This window comes from Octopus sinensis, linkage group LG29 (assembly GCF_006345805.1).
Source record: "Octopus sinensis linkage group LG29, ASM634580v1, whole genome shotgun sequence".
Classification (NCBI taxonomy): Eukaryota; Metazoa; Mollusca; class Cephalopoda; order Octopoda; family Octopodidae; genus Octopus; species Octopus sinensis.
In genome coordinates, this window is record NC_043025.1 from 9806157 (window position 1) to 9823968 (window position 17812).

At 38.6% G+C, this 17812-nt stretch overlaps 2 protein-coding genes across 2 annotated transcripts in view; one reads left to right on the forward strand and one right to left on the reverse strand.

Moving 5' to 3' along the window:
• Positions 1-1762: 1762 nt before the first annotated feature.
• LOC115226019 (zinc finger protein OZF-like) lies at positions 1763-7105 on the reverse strand. Its single transcript, XM_029796992.2, has 3 exons — positions 6984-7105; positions 2172-3839; positions 1763-1824 (listed from the first exon to the last, which is right to left on the reverse strand). Exons 2-3 carry the CDS (start codon positions 3484-3486, stop codon positions 1763-1765), a joined length of 1377 nt encoding a protein of 458 aa, XP_029652852.1. The 5' UTR covers positions 3487-3839; positions 6984-7105.
• An 8622-nt stretch (positions 7106-15727) lies between these two features.
• Positions 15728-17812, forward strand: part of LOC115226225 (pantetheinase-like) — a 7533-nt gene continuing 5448 nt past the window's right edge. Inside the window, exon 1 of the mRNA XM_029797248.2 lies at positions 15728-16190. Coding sequence (XP_029653108.1) covers positions 15990-16190 — 201 coding nt within the window. The 5' untranslated portion in view covers positions 15728-15989. The remainder of the gene's footprint in view (positions 16191-17812) is intronic.

Here is a 17812-nt window from a genome sequence, read left to right on the forward strand (position 1 = left end):
CTGAAACAAGTAAAAGAGTAAAAGAATAAATATGTATCTATTTCTTTACTACCCACAAGGGAATAAACACAGAGGGGACAAACAAACAGATTAAGTCGATTATATCGACCCCAGTGCGTAACTGGTACTTAATTTATCGATCCCAAAAAAATAAAAGGCAAAGTTGACCTCAGCGGAATTTGAACTCAGAACGTAATGATAGAAGAAATACCTATTTCTTTACTACCCACAAGGGGCTAAACACAGAGGGGACAAACAAACAGATTAAGTCGATTACATCAACTCCAGTGCATAACTGGTACTTAATTTATCGACCCCGAAAGGATGAAAGGCAAAGTTGACGTCGGCGGAATTTGAACTCAGAACGTAATGGCAAACTAAATACCACTAAGCATTTCGCCTAGTGAGCTAACATTTCTGCCAGCTCACATATGTATCATGACATGTTGTAAACAAGCATCACCATCATACAAGTGGTGTTTATTGCTTCCCATCTTCTGTGAAAATCATGTTTGGCCATGAAGAAATGTTACCTTATTTTGTCAAAATAAAGATACAAACACGACGGGCTTCTTCCAGATTTTGTCTACAAAATCCCCTCACAAGGTTTCTCTCAGCCCGTGGCTATAATTAGATGATACGCACACCTAAAGAGCCACACAGTGAGGTTGAATCCAAACCCACTTGGTTGGGAAGCAAATTTCTTAAGTACACAGCCATGCCTATATCTTACCTATAAATATGTTTATAGCTAACAGTCTTTAACTATTAACATATTTCTGTTGAGATATGGAAGATTTTTAATTCCAAACTTATGAAAACAAGACATTTGTACTACAGAGCCAGAGGCGGTTTCAACTGGGCTGATATCAAAGGGTTAAAAATATCATGGTGACTTTAACCCTTTTGTTACCATATTTCTGTTGAGATGTTCTGTGTTTCTTTCAATTAATTTTAAATATAACAAAGAATTTAGTAAAATAACTTAGTTATCATTAAGCTAGTGTTAGGAACATAAATTGTGACTAAGGTTTGGTGGAAGATTTTAATTCAGAACTTATGAAAACAAGACATTTGTACTACAGAGCCAGAGGCGGTTTCAACTGGGCTGGTATCAAAGGGTTAAAAATATCATGGTGACTTTAACCCTTTTGTTACCATATTTCTGTTGAGATGCTCTGTGTTTCTTTCAATTAATTTTAAATATAACAAAGAATTTAGTAAAATAACTTAGTTATCATTAAGCTAGTGTTAGGAACATAAATTGTGACTGAGGTTTGGTGGAAGATTTTTAATTCCAAACTTATGGAAACAAGACATTTGTACTCAGAGCCAGAGATGGTTTCAGCCAGGTTGGTATCAAAAGGGTTTAAAATATCATAGTGACTTGAACCCTTTCGTTACTGTATCTATTTTGAGATGCTCTGTGTTTCTTTCAATTAATTTTAAATATAACGCAGAATTTAGTAAAATAACTTTGTTATCATTAAGCTAGTGTTAGGAACGTAAATTGTGACTAAGGTTTGGTGGAAGATTATAATTCAGAAAATTTGAAAACAAGACATTTGTATTACAGAGCCAGATCCAGCTTCAGCCAGGTTGGTATCAAAAGGGTTAAAAATATCATGGTGACTTTAATAATCTTCAACCACTTAGCATTCGGATTAGCCTGTCAAATATAATATTTATTTATTCACATGGTTTACAATTAATCATACCTTATCTTGTAGCCTCTACATTAATATAATGCGATCGTTTCTTTTTAGGTTGACATTGTAGCATAGGTGTGAGAGGCCAGTTCTGTCTGGTTTGAACTGGATACAACTGGTTTAAATGCAAAAAAGTTAATAAGAAAATTACTGACCCTGGATATCAACGATATGGTTTCTACTCCGAAAGAATATCTTCAGTTCAGCTTCTTTCATCAGAGAGTGATTTACTAAAGACATCAGAGTTTTGTAGTTCTTCTTCTGAGTGAGTACTCTTGTGTTTTGTTAAATAAGTATTTCGAGAGAATGATTTACTGCAGATATCACAGCGATAGGGCTTCTCACCTGTATGGATACGATTGTGTTTAGTTAAGTGACTTCCTGAAGAGAAGGATTTACCACAGATTTCACAGTGAAAGGGCCTCTCTCCTGTATGAGTGTACGTATGTGTGATTAAGTGACTTCTTTGAGAAAATGATTTATCACAGACTTCACAGTGATGCCGTTTCTCACCTGTATGAATACGTTTGTGAATAGTCAGGTTACTGACTACGGAGAATGATTTACCACACACATCGCAGTGATACGGCTTCTCACCTGTATGAATACGTTTGTGCCCAGTCAAATTACTAATTATAGAGAATGATTTACCACAGACATCACAGCAATAGGGCTTCTCACCTGTATGAATACGTTTATGTCCCGTTAAATTACTTATCACAGAAAATGCTTTGCCACAGATGTCACAGTGGTAGGGCTTCTCACCTGTATGAATTCGTATGTGCCTAGTTAGATAAAATGTTGCGGAAAATGATTTTCCGCAGACGTCGCAGAAATATGGTTTCTCACCTTGGTTGACATAATCGGATGTAGTTACCTGACTTTTCGCAGAGAAAGATTCACCACCCTTATCACAGCCGTCTGGTTTGTTTGCAGTATGAATGAGTTTGTGCTTAGTCAAGCGATAATTCTGAGAGAATGATTTACCACAGGTGGCACACTCGTACGGTTTCTCACCTGTATGGGTGTGTTTATGCGTCTTTAAGTGGCTTCCCTCAGAGAATGATTTACCACAGATATCACAGTGATATGGTTTCTCACCTGTATGGATTCGTTTGTGAATAGTCAGCTCTTCATTTCGAGAGAATGATTTACCACAGATTACGCAGTGAAACGGTCTCTCACCTGTATGAATACGATTGTGCCTCGTTAAATCACCATTCGTTGAAAATGATTTACCGCAGACACCACAGTAATATGGCTTCTCTCCTGTATGAACGCGTCTATGTCGAGTTAAATCGCCTTTTATCGAGAATGATTTACCACAGATATCACAGACGTATGGCTTCTCACCTGTATGGATACGCTTGTGTCTAATCAAGTTCCCTCCTTCGGAGAATGTGGCGCCGCAGATAGGGCAGTGATATGGTTTCTCCCCTGTATGGATGCGTTTGTGCCTAGTTAAGTTAGGCCCCACAGAGAATGATTTACCACAGATATCACACTGATATGGTTTCTCGCCTGTATGAACATGTCTATGCCTGGTTAAGTGACTTCCTTTACAGAACGATTTCCCACAGATATCACAGTGATATGGCTTCTCTCCCGTATGAACACGCCGGTGGGCAGCGTAGTTGCCTTTGTGAGTAAAGCGCTTTTCACAAAACTCACAATAATATGATGGTTTCCCCATAGTTTTTGGGACTTCCTCAGGAATATCATTCCCTACAGGCTCTGTTTCGCATTTAACATTCTCCATACACAATTCGTTTTCCATAATTGCTTTTCTCTCACCACGATACACAGATGTTTTTGTTGTTAGTTTTTACACCTTATTCTTCACAAAAAATTCTCCTCTCACATCTCCAGTAGCTGCAACCTTAGTCAATAATCCCTGACGCAGCTAAGTTCGTTAATCAAACTGCAAAAGCATCCCATACATATTCCAAACATCGAAGTAGAGAAACGTTGCTAATAATCCCAGACAGATGAAATATGTTACAGTAACTCTATCGTAGATTTATAAGCACAGGTTTGTATCGGCTCCACATAACGTCTTCCTAAATGATGGTAAATGACGATGATAAATCCCAGATAAAAATTCCTCTCATTCCAGTGTCATCTGGTATTCTGAAACGATAGAAAAACAGTGTAAACAAGAGAGAGGATACTTAAAACATTGTGTAAGAAAATGGCAAATTTTACACATCTATAATAATAAAATCATCATCATCGTTTAAGGTCCGTTTTCCATGCTAGCATGGGTTGGACGGTTCAACTGGCGTCTGGGAAGCCAGAAGGCTGCACCAGGCTCCAGTCTGATCTGGCAGTGTTTCTACAGCTGGATGCCCTTCCTAACGCCAACCACTCCGTGAGTGTAGTGGGTGCTTTTTACGTGCCACCTGCACAGGTGCCAGACGAGGCTGGCAAACGGCCACGAATCGGATGGTGCTTTTTACGTGCCACCAACACGGAGACTAGACGAAGCTGGCAATGGCCACGAATCCGATGGTGCTTTTTACATGCCACCGGCATGGAGACCAGACGAAGCTGGCAACAGCCACAATCGGATGGTGCTTTTTACGTGCCACCAGCACGAGGGCCAGTTGGGGCGGCGCTGGCAACGGCCATGTTCGAATGGTTCTCTTACGGTATCACAGCTACAATTTCCATTGATGTTGATCGATTTCGATTATTTGTTCCAAATTTTGGTACAAGACCATCAATTTCAGGAGAGGGGGATAGTCGATTATATTAACCCCAGTGCTGAACTGGTCCCTATTTTATGAGCGAGAGGATGAATGGCATCGATGGGATTTGAACTCAACACAGGACAAAATATTTCTGGTGCATTTTGCCTGTCTTTACAATGAAGATAAACCACACACTATCTATTTATCCGCTCAGTCGGATAGATAGATAGAATTATTTTAAAAATCTGCTGAGCAAACCGAAAAGATCCCTGTATCTTAAATGAGGGACATATTCATACAGCACAGAATGTTTTTTTTACCTCAATAGACGTCAGTGATTGGTTGAAATTGCAGAAATTGAAGAAAAAAAACCCACAAATATCTTACAAACTATAGAATTTTCTCAATAAAGCCAAGAGAAAAAGAATGTTTTACAAACACATTCTACCAGCATACGAAGTTTAAAAGTGTTTAGTTACATGGAAGTTATTTTAAAAAACTGCTGTTCAAACCGAAAAAATCCCTGTTTCTTAAACGAGGGACATATTCATATGGCACAGAATATTTTTTACCTCAATAGACGTCAGTGATTGGTTGAAATTGCAGAAATTGAAGAAAAAACAACAACAAATATCTTACAAACCATAGAATTTTCTCAATAAAGCCAAGAGAAAAAGATGTTTTATAAACACATTCTACCAGTATACGAAGTTCAAAAGTGTTTAGTTACGTTGGAAATTATTATAAAAAACTGCCGGTCAAACCGAAAAGATCCCTCTTAACTTCAACAACTATTCTAGCCAATTTTTACTCCTAAAATTGATGCAATAGTAAAAAAAAAAAAAGTGATATAATATTTGGAATGTAATAATTCCAAACTGGTAGGGAAAAAAATAACGAGAAATCAGAAGTTACTCGTTTTGCCCCGATTACTAATTTTGTCCTACCCCGACTACATGACAAGCTTTCAGTTTCCAGCAACCAAAATCACTCACAAAGACTTAGGTCGGCCCGGGACTACAGCAGAAGACATTTGCCCAAGATGCCGAGCAGTGGGATTGAACCTGGGAACATGTGATTGGGAAGCAAACTTCTTACACAACTATACCTGCGCCCATAGAGGTGTGTGTATAAAATAAAAAATGTGTGGTATTTCATTTTCTACAGGATTTTAAGGGAGTTCAAATATGGGACTTCGATCTATTTCCCTATGAACTAATGCAGAATATAACAGTAGTTAATAAATTATTTGTTCACAGGAGTGGCTGTGTGGTAAATAGCTCACTAACCAACCACATGGTTCCGGGTTCAGTCCCACTGCGTGGCACCTTGGGCAAGTGTCTTCTACTATAGCCTCGGGCTGACCGAAGCCTTGTGAGTGGATTTGGTAGACGGAAACTGAAAGAAGCCCGTCGTATATATGTATATATGTGTATGTGTTTGTATATGTTTATGTGTCTGTGTTTGTCCCCTTAGCATTGCTTGACAACCGATGCTGGTGTGTTTACGTCCCCGTCACTTAGGGGTTCGGCAAAAAGAGACCGATAGAATAAGTACAGGGCTTACAAAGAATAAGTCCCGGGGTCGAGCTGCTCGATTAAAGGTGGTGCTCCAGCATGGCCGCAGTCAAATGACTGAAACAAGTAAAAGAGTAAAAGAGAGAGAGCCCCTGGACATCTCTGACTGAGCAGAATCTATGACGAAAGCCATTCCAACCATGCCTATTCCATTGTACCCTCTGCCACAGTATCTAGGAGCAACACTATCAAATAGTCTTAAAATTTTCAAGGCTGAAATGTGGAATTTGAGGTAAATTTAGCTACAGTTTCTGGAAGGCTTGTAAAAAGAAAAACACGTAGAGGGACTATCTCGTTGTTGTTGTTGTTTAACCCCAGGTCGGGCCTGATTGAGCACAGACTTATGATCAATGATAATTCCGCCCTTCCCACGACCACAGAATATCTAGGAGGTTTCGACTTGTGAACAGTGGTCCCGGTGCGCGCACCCGCGTTAAGCGAGTCGTGACTAGTCGATCCTACAACGATTACCAAGTAAAACACAAAGGATCGACTAGTCACGACTAGCTAGCGCGGATGCGCGAGTGCGTGCACCGGGACCACTGTTCTCAAGTAGTAGTACCCTAGGATGTACTATCCAGGAGGTTCTACTTGAGAAGAGTGGTCCCGGTGCGCGCAGTCGCGCATCCGCGCTAAGCTAGTCGTGACTAGTCGATCCTACAACGATTACCTAACAAAGTAAATAAAACACAAAAACACAAAGGATCGACTAGTCACCACTAGCTAGCTCAGATGCGCGAGTACGCGAGTGCGCGCACCGGAATCACTGTTCTCAAGTAGTAACCCATCTGGTAAGGAATATATTATCAAATATAGTCTTCAGTTTCCTAGAAGACCAAGTGAGCACGTTGATATCCCATCTGGCTGTTGTTATTTAACCCTAGGCCATGCCTGATTGAGCCGAGCTAGGATTCGAAGTTGTTCTGGGATGTTACGCCAATGATGAACGAAGAAAAAGGAAAAAAACACATTTAAATGAAAGAAAACCAAAATACAAAACCTACTTGGTGTAAATCTACGGAGGAGGAAAGAGCTTTCTGTCGCGATGGTCACGTTTAGAGCGATAATATAAATGGCGACTAGAGGTAAATAGAAAGCGACGAAGTGAGACGGGGGGGGGAAGGAAATATTGGATTGTCATTGGTCAGTTTAGGTCAGGTGACTAGACGAACGTTGAAGGCGCGTGGCTTGGTGCTTAGGCTGTCGGACTCTCAGTATTACGATGCGTGTTCGATTCTCGGACAGGGAGAAGCCATGTGCTTTGAAGATGGTATTTTATTTTGGCGATGCTTCGGTATATGTACCGGTGTACTTCCGGAAGTACCGGATACATTTCAAAAAGTGTTTTGTTTTTTTTATATATAAGGGGTTAGGGTTAGGATTTGGGTTAGGGTTAGGGTTTGTTTTAGGGTTAGGGTTAGGGTATGTGGCGATGCTTTGGTATATGTACACTGTGGAGGCGCAATGGCCCAGTGGTTAGGGCAGCGGACTCGCGGTCATAGGATTGCGATTTCGATTCCCAGACCGGGCGTTGTGAGTGTTTATTGAGCGAAAACACCTAAAAGCTCCACGAGGCTCCGGCAGGGGATGGTGGTGATCCCTGCTGTACTCTTTCACCACTCTTTCTCCCACTCTTACTTCCTGTTTCTGTTGTACCTGTATTTCAAAGGGCCGGCCTTGTCACTCTCTGTGTCACGCTGAATATCCCCGAGAACTACGTTAAGGGTACACGTGTCTGTGGAGTGCTCAGCCACTTACACGTTAATTTCACGAGCAGGCTGTTCCGTTGATTCGGATCAACCGGAACCCTCGTCGTCGTAACCGACGGAGTGCTTCCATATGTACACACGTGACTTTGTTTACATTTCTGAAGATAACAGAAACCCCTTTCTCCCTACCCTAACCCCAATGTATAAAAAAAAACACGGCATCGCCTTTATTTTCATACGAGACCTATCACAACATTGATTGTATGGCGTAACTTCGATATAGGTACCGGATACATTTCAAGAAAGTGTTTTTTATATATATATATATATATGGGGGGGGCGGTTAGGGCTAGGGTTAGTGTTAGGGGTGGGAGAAAAGGGTTTCTGTTATCTTCAGAAATGTAAGCAAACCCACTTACGGTACCTATACCGAAGGATCGCCGGGTGTATTTATGTAATCATTATAGCTCAACGTTTATTATTATACTAGCAGTATCGCCCGGCGTTGTTCGGGTTTGTAAGGGAAATAACTAAATAAGCATTTTTAGAGAGTAATAACCAAAAAATGCATTAAAAATGGGAAAAAAATTATGGTAAATTTTTTTTTTAATCGTTGACTCATCGTAGACATTTTTAGAGAGTTACTTCCCTTATATAATATCGAAAAAATGCATTAAAATGGAAAAAAATTATGGTAAATTTTTTTTTAAATCGTAGACTCATCGTAGACGCGCGCTAATACCCAGAAGGGCTCGATATGAACCACGACTATAAGATACCCGATTTTGGTTAAACTGCACCGCAAAATGTGGGAGTAGTTAGGAATCTAAATCGTAGGGGACAGACACACAACTTCACTTTTATATATAAAGATTTACACATACGCATAAATGTTTACCTACTATATGATGACATTCGTACGCTGGGTCATAGAACGGTATACTTACATAGTGTACCCCTCTCACTGATTTTATTTCCTCATAACTTCCAGCAAAATAGATATTTTAAAATTAATTTGTTTTTACAAATATACTTCAGATGTATTGGAATTTGGGATCTTTTCCGTTTGAATGGCAGTTTTTTTAAAATAATTTCTAGGTAACTAAAAAATTTTAAACTTCCTATACTGGTAGAATGTGTTTATAAAAACATCTTTTTCTCTTGGCTTTATTGAGAAAATTCTATTGTTTGTAAGATATTTGTTGTTTTTTCTTCAATTTCTGCAATTTCAACCAATCAATGACGTCTATTGAGGTAAAAAAACATTCTGTGCCGTATGAATATGTCCCTCGTTTAGAAACAGATTGGGTTTATTTACATTTCGGAAGAAAAAAAAGATCCCCTAACCCTAAAACAGATTGAAATGCAATAGATCGATTCTAGGGTCATAATTATGGGTGACAATTTCATATGACACCGCTAGAAAAAGCTGCCGTTCAAACCGAAAAGATCCATAAAATGGAAGCATGCAAAAATAAAAACATCATTTTCCATCTTAATGCGAAATTTGTTTCATTTTGAAAAATAAAAATCTATTTTATAGTTTATTATCATTTACATTTTGAACCATTTACATATTTTTGAGGGCATCAACCTGTAACAAAAAAATTTAGCCATTCTGTTGTAACAATACAATCCCAACATTCTGCAGAAACAATAATTTGACATTCTACTACCAAAACAATATAATTTTGACACTTTGCCGTAACAATAAGATTCTGACATTTTCTATAACTTATATACTCTTTGCTCTTTTATTTGTTTCATTATTTTGACTGCGGCCATGCTGGAGCACCGCCTTTAGTCGAGCAACTCGACCCCGGGACTTATTCTTTGTAAGCCCAGTACTTATTCTATCGGTCTCTTTTTGCCGAACCGCTAGGTGACGGGGACGTAAACACACCAGCATCGGTTGTCAAGCAATGCTAGGGGAACAAACACAGACATAAATATATATATATATATAGGAGTGGCTGTGTGGTAAGTAGCTTGCATACCAACCACATGGTTCAGGGTTCAGTCCCACTGCGTGGCACCTTGGGCAAGTGTCTTCTACTATAGCCTCGGGCCGACCAAAGCCTTGTGAGTGGATTTGGTAGACGGAAACTGAGAGAAGCCCGTCGTATATATGTATATATATATATATGTGTATGTGTTTGTATATGTTTGTGTGTCTGTGTTTGTCCCCCCCCCCAACATCGCTTGACAATCGATGCTGGTGTGTTTACATCCCCGTAACTTAGCGGTTCGGCAAAAGAAACCGATAGAATAAGTATTAGGCTTACATAAGAATAAGTCCTGGGTTTGATTTGCTCGACTAAAAGGTGGTGCTCCAGCATGGCCACAGTAAAATGACTGAAACAAGTAACAGAATATATATATACATATATACAACAGGCTTCTTTCAGTTTCCGTCTACCAAATCCACTCGGCCCGAGGCTATAGTAGAAGACACTTGCCCAAAATGCCACGCAGTGGGACTGAACCAGGAACTATGTGGTTGGTAAGCAAGCTACTTACCACACAGCCACAGACAACTGACCTTTGGAGAAGTGTTTCTCAACCTTTTTACCCTTGTGGGATCTTTTCGGTTTGAATGGCAGTTTTTTAAAATAATTTCCACGTAACTAAAAAATTTTAAACTTTGTATTCTGGTAGAATGTGTTTATAAAACATCTTTTTCTCTTGGCTTTATTGAGAAAATTCTATAGTTTGTAAGATATTAGTTGGGTTTTTTTCTTCAATTTCTGCAATTTCAACCAATCAATGACGTCTATTGAGGTAAAAAAAAAAAACATTCTGTGCCGTATGAATATGTCCCTCGTTTAAGAAACAGATTGGGTTTATTTACATTTCTGAAGAAAAAAATGATATCCTTCCCCCCACCCCTAACCCTGACTCTAACCCTAACCCTAAAATAGATTGAAATGCAATAGATCGATACTAGGGTCATAATTATGGGTGATAATTTCATATGACACCACTAGAAAAAACTGCCGTTCAAACCGAAAAGATCCCCCTTGTGTAACCCCTAAAATAAATTACATTTCTCAAGGAATCTCTGCACAAAAAAAAGTTATATACCAGATCTTTCTCATATTCTTTTCATCGTAGTTCACGGGGTAGATATCTGAGTGGTTTGTGTCAGGAAGGTCATCCACCTGTAAAACTCCTGCCAAAACAGTAACAAAAGTCTGGTGCAGGCTTCGGCCTGGCCGGCTCTTGTACTGTCCCATCCATGCTAGCATGGAAGACAGACGTTAAACGATGAAGATGATATATACGCCGGGCGAAATGCATAGCCGTATTTCGTCTCCGCCGAGGTCGACTTTGCCTTTCATCCTTCCGGGGTCGATAAATTAAGTATCAGTTATGCACTGGGGTCGATGTAATCGACTTAATACCTATGTCTGTCCTTGTTTGTCCCCTCTATGTTTAGCCTCTTGTGGGTAGTAAAGAAATAGGTATTTCGTCTGCCGCTATGTTCTGAGTTCAAATTCTGCCGAAGTCGACTTTGCCTTTCATCCTTCCGGGGTCGATAAATTAAGTACCAGTTACGCACTGGAGTCGATGTAATCGGCTTAATCCGTTTGTCTGTCCTTGTTTGTCCCCTCTATGTTTAGCCCCTTGTGGGCAATAAAGAAATAGGTATTTCTTCTGCCGCTATGTTCTGAGTTCAAATTCTGCCGAGGTCGACTTTGCCTTTCATCCTTCCGGGGTCGATAAATTAAGTACCAGTTACGCACTGGGGTCGATGTAATCGACTTAATCCGTTTGTCTCTCCTTGTTTGTCCCCTCTATGTTTAGCCCCTTGTGGGTAGTAAAGAAATTGGTATTTCGTCTGCCACTATGTTCTGAATTCAAATTCCGCCGAGGTCGACTTTGGCTTTCATCCTTCCGGGGTCGATAAATTAAGTACCAGTTACGCACTGGGGTCGATGTAATCGACTTAATCCGTTTGTCTCTCCTTGTTTGTCCCCTCTATGTTTAGCCCCTTGTGGGTAGTAAAGAAATAGGTATTTCGTCTGCCACTATGTTCTGAATTCAAATTCCCCCGAGGTCGACTTTGGCTTTCATCCTTCCGGGGTCGATAAATTAAGTACCAGTTACGCACTGGGGTCAATGCAATCGACTTAATCCGTTTGTCTGTCCTTGTTTGTCCCCTCTATGTTTAGCCCCTTGTTGGTAGTAAAGAAATAGGTATTTCGTCTGCCGCTATGTTCTGAGTTCAAATTCCGCCGAGGTCGACTTTGCCTTTCATCCTTCCGGGGTCGATAAATTAAGTACCAGTTACGCACTGGGGTCGATGTAATCGACTTAATCCGTTTGTCCCCTCTATGTTAAGCCCCTTGTGGGTAGAAAAGAAACAGATATATATGTAACGGCAAAAAGGGATTGGTAAACAATAATAAGATAATGTCGAAGTCAGCAGTTTTGACGCCTAAAATTTGTTGTAACGTTGCATACTGTAGGATGTGAAAATTGTTTTAACATTGAACTAGCAGTGTCGCCCGGCGTTGCTCGGATTTGTAAGGGAAATAACTATATAAGCATTTTTAGAGATGTAAAGTATAATAGCCATCTAAATATGGCTAACCACAAAGGTGGGGGTGTTACTGTAGCTTTTTACATTCTGAGATTTAATAATACATTTTTAGAGAGTTACTTCATTTATATAATAGCAAAAAAATGCATTAAAAATGGGAAAAAATGATGGTAAATTTTTTAAAAAATCGTTGACTCATCGTAGACATTTTTAGAGAGTTACTTCATTTATATAATAGCAAAAAAATGCATTAAAAATAGGAAAAAATTATGGTAAATTTTTTTTTAAATCGTTGACTCATCGTAGACATTTTTAGAGAGTTACTTCCCTTATATAATAGCAAAAAAATGCATTAAAAATGGGAAAAAATTATGGTAATTTTTTTTTAAATCGTTGACTCATCGTAGACATTTTTAGAGAGTTACTTCCCTTATATAATAGCAAAAAATGCATTAAAAATAGGAAAAAATGATGGTAATTTTTTTTTAAAATCGTTGACTCATCGTAGACGCACGCTAATACCCAGAAGGACTCAATATGAATCACGACTATAAGATACCCGCTTTTGGTTAAACTGCACCGCAAAATGTGGGAGTAGTTAGGAATCTAAATCGTAGGAGACAGCACACAACCTCACTTTTATATATAAAGACTAGCAGTATCGCCCGGCGTTGCTCGGGTTTGTAAGGGAAATAACTATATAAGCATTTTTAGAGATGTAAAGTATAATAGCCATCTCAATATGGCTAACCACAAAGGGAGGTGTTACTGTAGCTTTTTACGTTCTGAGATTTAATAATACATTTTTAGAGAGTTACTTCCCTTATATAATAGCAAAAAATGCATTAAAAATGGGAAAAAATGATGGTAAATTTTTTAAAAATCGTTGACTCTCATCGTAGACATTTTTAGAGAGTTACTTCATTTATATAATAGCAAAAAAATGCATTAAAAATAGGAAAAAATTATGGTAAATTTTTTTTTAAATCGTTGACTCATCGTAGACATTTTTAGAGAGTTACTTCCCTTATATAATAGCAAAAAATGCATTAAAAATGGGAAAAAATTATGGTAATTTTTTTTTAAATCGTTGACTCATCGTAGACATTTTTAGAGAGTTACTTCCCTTATATAATAGCAAAAAAATGCATTAAAAATAGGAAAAAATGATGGTAATTTTTTTTTAAATCGTTGACTCATCGTAGACGCACGCTAATACCCAGAAGGACTCAATATGAATCACGACTATAAGATACCCGCTTTTGGTTACACTGCACCGCAAAATGTGGGAGTAGTTAGGAATCTAAATCGTAGGAGACAGCACACAACCTCACTTTTATATATAAAGACTAGCAGTATCGCCCGGCGTTGCTCGGGTTTGTAAGGGAAATAACTATATAAGCATTTTTAGAGATGTAAAGTATAATAGCCATCTCAATATGGCTAACCACAAAGGGAGGTGTTACTGTAGCTTTTTACGTTCTGAGATTTAATAATACATTTTTAGAGAGTTACTTCCCTTATATAATAGCAAAAAAATGCATTAAAAATGGGAAAAAATTATGGTAAATTTTTTTTTAAATCATTGACTCATCGTAGACATTTTTAGAGAGTTACTTCCCTTGTATAATAGCGAAAAAATGCATTAAAAATGGGGGAAAATGATGGTAAATTTTTTTTAAATCGTAGACTCATCGTAGACGCACGCTAATACCCAGAAGGGCTCGATATGAATCACGACTATAAGATACCCGCTTTTGGTTACACTGCACCGCAAAATGTGGGAGTAATTAGGAATCTAAATCGTAGGACACAGACACACAACTTGACTTTTATATATAAAGACTAGCAGTATCGCCCAGCATTGCTCGGGTTTGTAAGGGAAATAACTATATAAGCATTTTTAGAGTTATAGCCAAAAAATAGCAAAAAAATGCATTAAAAATGGAAAAAATATGATGGTAAATTTTTTTTTAAATCGTTGACTCATCGTAGACATTTTTAGAGAGTTACTTCCCTTTAAAAAAATATGCATGAAAATGGAAAAAAATTATGGTAAATTATTTTTTGTAATCGTAGACTCATCGTAGACGCACGCTAATACACAGAAGGGCTCGATATGAATCACGACTATAAGATACCCGCTTTTGGTTAAACTGCACCGCAAAATGTGGGAGTAGTTAGGAATCTAAATCGTAGGAGACAGACAGCACACAACCTCACTTTTATATATAAAGATTACGTTACAATACCTTGCCTCGACGGGCAGGTTTTGATACATCCAAAAGCATGCGAAGTAAAGTTTGTGTTTGTGTCCTCTTCATTGTTTAGTAGTAATTACAGAAAGAGATAGAATAATGTTGTAAGAGAACAGAATTAGAGCTAGAGAGAATTGTAGGGTGTTGTCTCGCAGTTGCTTTCTCCCTCTGACCAAGGTTCTAGCTGGTCAGACAGACCTAGTTGAGTCGTCGCCGACTGTAAAATAAGCTGAGATGAGTGAGTGAATGCGATCTCAATCCGTGATATGAAAGATCTTCCTGCAGGGTTGCAGCGTGTGAAATGCCTTGAAGGTGGAATGCCCGAAGTGAAATGTGCCTGGTGCTGTTGCCGTGGTTAATTGCTGAGTTAGCAAGGACGACGGTGTAACATGCTGCAGTGATGCGCGAGACAGATAATTTTCTCTGTTAATTACGTGACCAAACAGGGGTCTAACAGGGGGAAATTATGTCTAAACATGAGCGCAGAGCATGTAATCGTCCGACTTTGATGGCATGTACTGCCCTCTCACTCAATAATAATAATAATAATGATAGCAAATATTCTGCGCAATACCACAGATTTGCTTGTCAGTTGTTTGACCTTAACCAGTTGAGCATGTCCCTTAGTGGCTGACGATATGTGCATCTCTGATCACGAGCAGAAGTAGTGGGGGAGCATAATAGCCATGTGTTGAGAGGGATTCTTTGGGGTTTGAATGATTCAGCTCTGGAAACATGGGTGGTTCTTTCAACATCCTTAAACAACCCTTATTCAGGAACCTTTTGAGCGGGATGGGCTACTCAACCTGAAAAAAATTCTAACTGGGCCCCACCTGCAAGGTCATGCACTGTTTATCTTCATATGAGATCACCATGTCGTGCACATATGGTTGTGATGCATGTGCCTGGTGTACCCTTATCAGACAGGAAGTCATGATGGGTATACTGCGCTTCGTATATTTTACCCCAGTGCCACTTTGATGGCATGAATTGCTCTCTCACTCAATAATAATAGTAATAATAATAATAATAATAACAGTTTCATATTTTTCCACATGGCCAGCAATTTGTCGGGAGGGGATGATTCAGTTACATCGAACTTAGTTTTCAACTGGTACTTAATTTTATCAACCCCGAAAGGATGAAAGGCAAAGTCGACCTCGGTGGAATTTGAACTCAGAACGTAACGGCAGACGAAATACCGATAAGAGATACAAATATTCAGAAAACTTAACATCGGTCGAAGGATTGCCTGGCATTTGAAGTGTCCATTGTTTTGTTTCTTTTCAATGCTATTACGTTTTTTTAAAAAATAACAAAATAAAACCAGTAAAGCACCAGACTTGATTGTGTTCCCATTATCCGACAATCCTATAAAAGAAGATCTGTTTATAAAAGCATTGGTTAAATGAAAAGTCACTCGTTCACAGAGTGAAGTTGGGCTTTCACTGAAAGGACTTAAGAGATTGCAAGATCCACAACAAGCAAATTCCTAAAATGAATTTCGTGTATACTATTATATTTTTCTTGCAACTCCCCGTGTTGCTGTCTGCGGAGAAAACTTTTACGGCCGCCGTTTTTGAGCCGACGATACCAAGGAGATCATCCATGGGTTTGGTTTCGCGTGACAATGCCATCGAACAAATGAAGAATATCCTGAAAGGATACGCTGAGGTTGCTGCAACGGCTAGCAAAAAGGTTTGTAAATATCTTACAGAAAGTATTATTGCTTTATTTTGACACATTCTACCAGTATACGAAGTTAACTAGAAATTGTTTGCCGTTCAAAAGGAAAAGATCCAAAAAGTATTTACTTTGTGTAAAAAAAATATGGCAATCTTTCGTCTCTAGTAGACCTTTCCGTCGATTTCCGTAAAAAACTTTTTTGTTTTTTACATATGGGCTTGCAGGAACTTTTGAAGTAATGAGAGCGAAAGAGACTAAGAGAAAGGATACGCTGAGGTTGCTGCAAAGGCGAGCAAAACGGTTTGTAAATATCTTACAGAAAGTATTTTACAAATGCAGTCCGGTACTATTTAAGAAGAGTGGTCCCGGTGCGCGCACTCGCGTAGACGCGCATCCGCTAGAGCTAGTCGTGACTAATCGATCCTTACTTTCTGTTTTTTGTGTTTTATTTACTTTGTTTAAAAAAATTGCCTTGTGAGTGGATTTGGTAGACGGAAACTGAAAGAAGCCCATCGTATATATGTATATGTATATATGCGTGTGTGTGTTTGTGTGTCTGTGTTTGTCCCCCCTAGCATTGCTTGACAACCGATGCTGGTGTGTTTACGTCCCCCCATTAGCGGTTCGGCAAAAGAGACCGATAGAATAAGTACTGGGCTTACAAAGAATAAGTCCCAGGGTCGATTTGCTCGACTAAAGGCGGTGCTCCAGCATGGCCACACTCAAATGACTGAAACAAGTAAAAGAGTAAAAGAGTAAAAAAGAGTAATTAATAAAAAAAAATTTAGGGTTAGGGTTAGGGAGGAGGTTTAGGGTTAGTTACAGGATGTTGTCTCAGTTTTAGACGCAGCAAACGATTTTAGCTCAAAAGAGAGCATAGGGTTGGTTAAAATTCGAAAAATTAAACAACGTTAAACAAACAAATTACAATTTTCTCAAGAAAGCCAAGAGAAAAAAATGTTTTTATTTTCACACATTCTACCAGTATACGAAGTTTTAAAGTGTTTAGTTAACTAGAAATTGTCTGCCGTTCAAAAGGAAAAGATCCAAAAGGTATTTACTTTGTGTAAAAAAATATTTATTTTGTGTTTTATTTACTTTGCTAGGTAGTCGTGGTAAGATCGTCTAGTCACGACTAGCTAGCGCGAGTGCGCGCACCGGCGCCATTCTTTTTAAGTAGTAGCTGCACTCCTTTGATATAAAACAAACATTAATATATTATGATAATAAGCTTTGTTCTTGCATACATTAATTTATTACTGGATAAGTACGACTTATATGTATATATATATATATATATGTGTGTGTGTGTACTCATCCAACATGCTAGAAACAGCAGCTATGTTCCTCATCAATACATAAATTTCATTATCAAAAATCCATTTAAAGGAAACTACAGGCTATTTTAAAGAAAACCTGAAAAAAAAACGGGATGGTCATGGATGGTTATTGGTCTGCTCGACTTGCGACAGACTCGTCTAAACACAAATGTCTGTCGATCTGCAAAATAAATCAAATCACCACTTGGAAAGGATCAGTAAATCTATTGTTGTTGTTACACACACATATATATATATAGAAGCACTGCTCTGATCATATATATATATATATATTTTAGAGGGAAACCACTATGT

What these genes read in the sequence shown, in the direction of transcription:
- LOC115226019 (XM_029796992.2), bottom strand. Translation starts at nt 3,486, where the DNA reads ATGGAAAACGAATTGTGTATGGAGAATGTTAAATGCGAAACAGAGCCT. An exon ending in TAAATCATTTTCTCAAAGAA is followed by an intron (nt 1,825 to 2,171) that starts GTCACTTAATCA and finishes CATTTAAACCAG; the next exon opens with TTGTATCCAGTTCAAACCAG.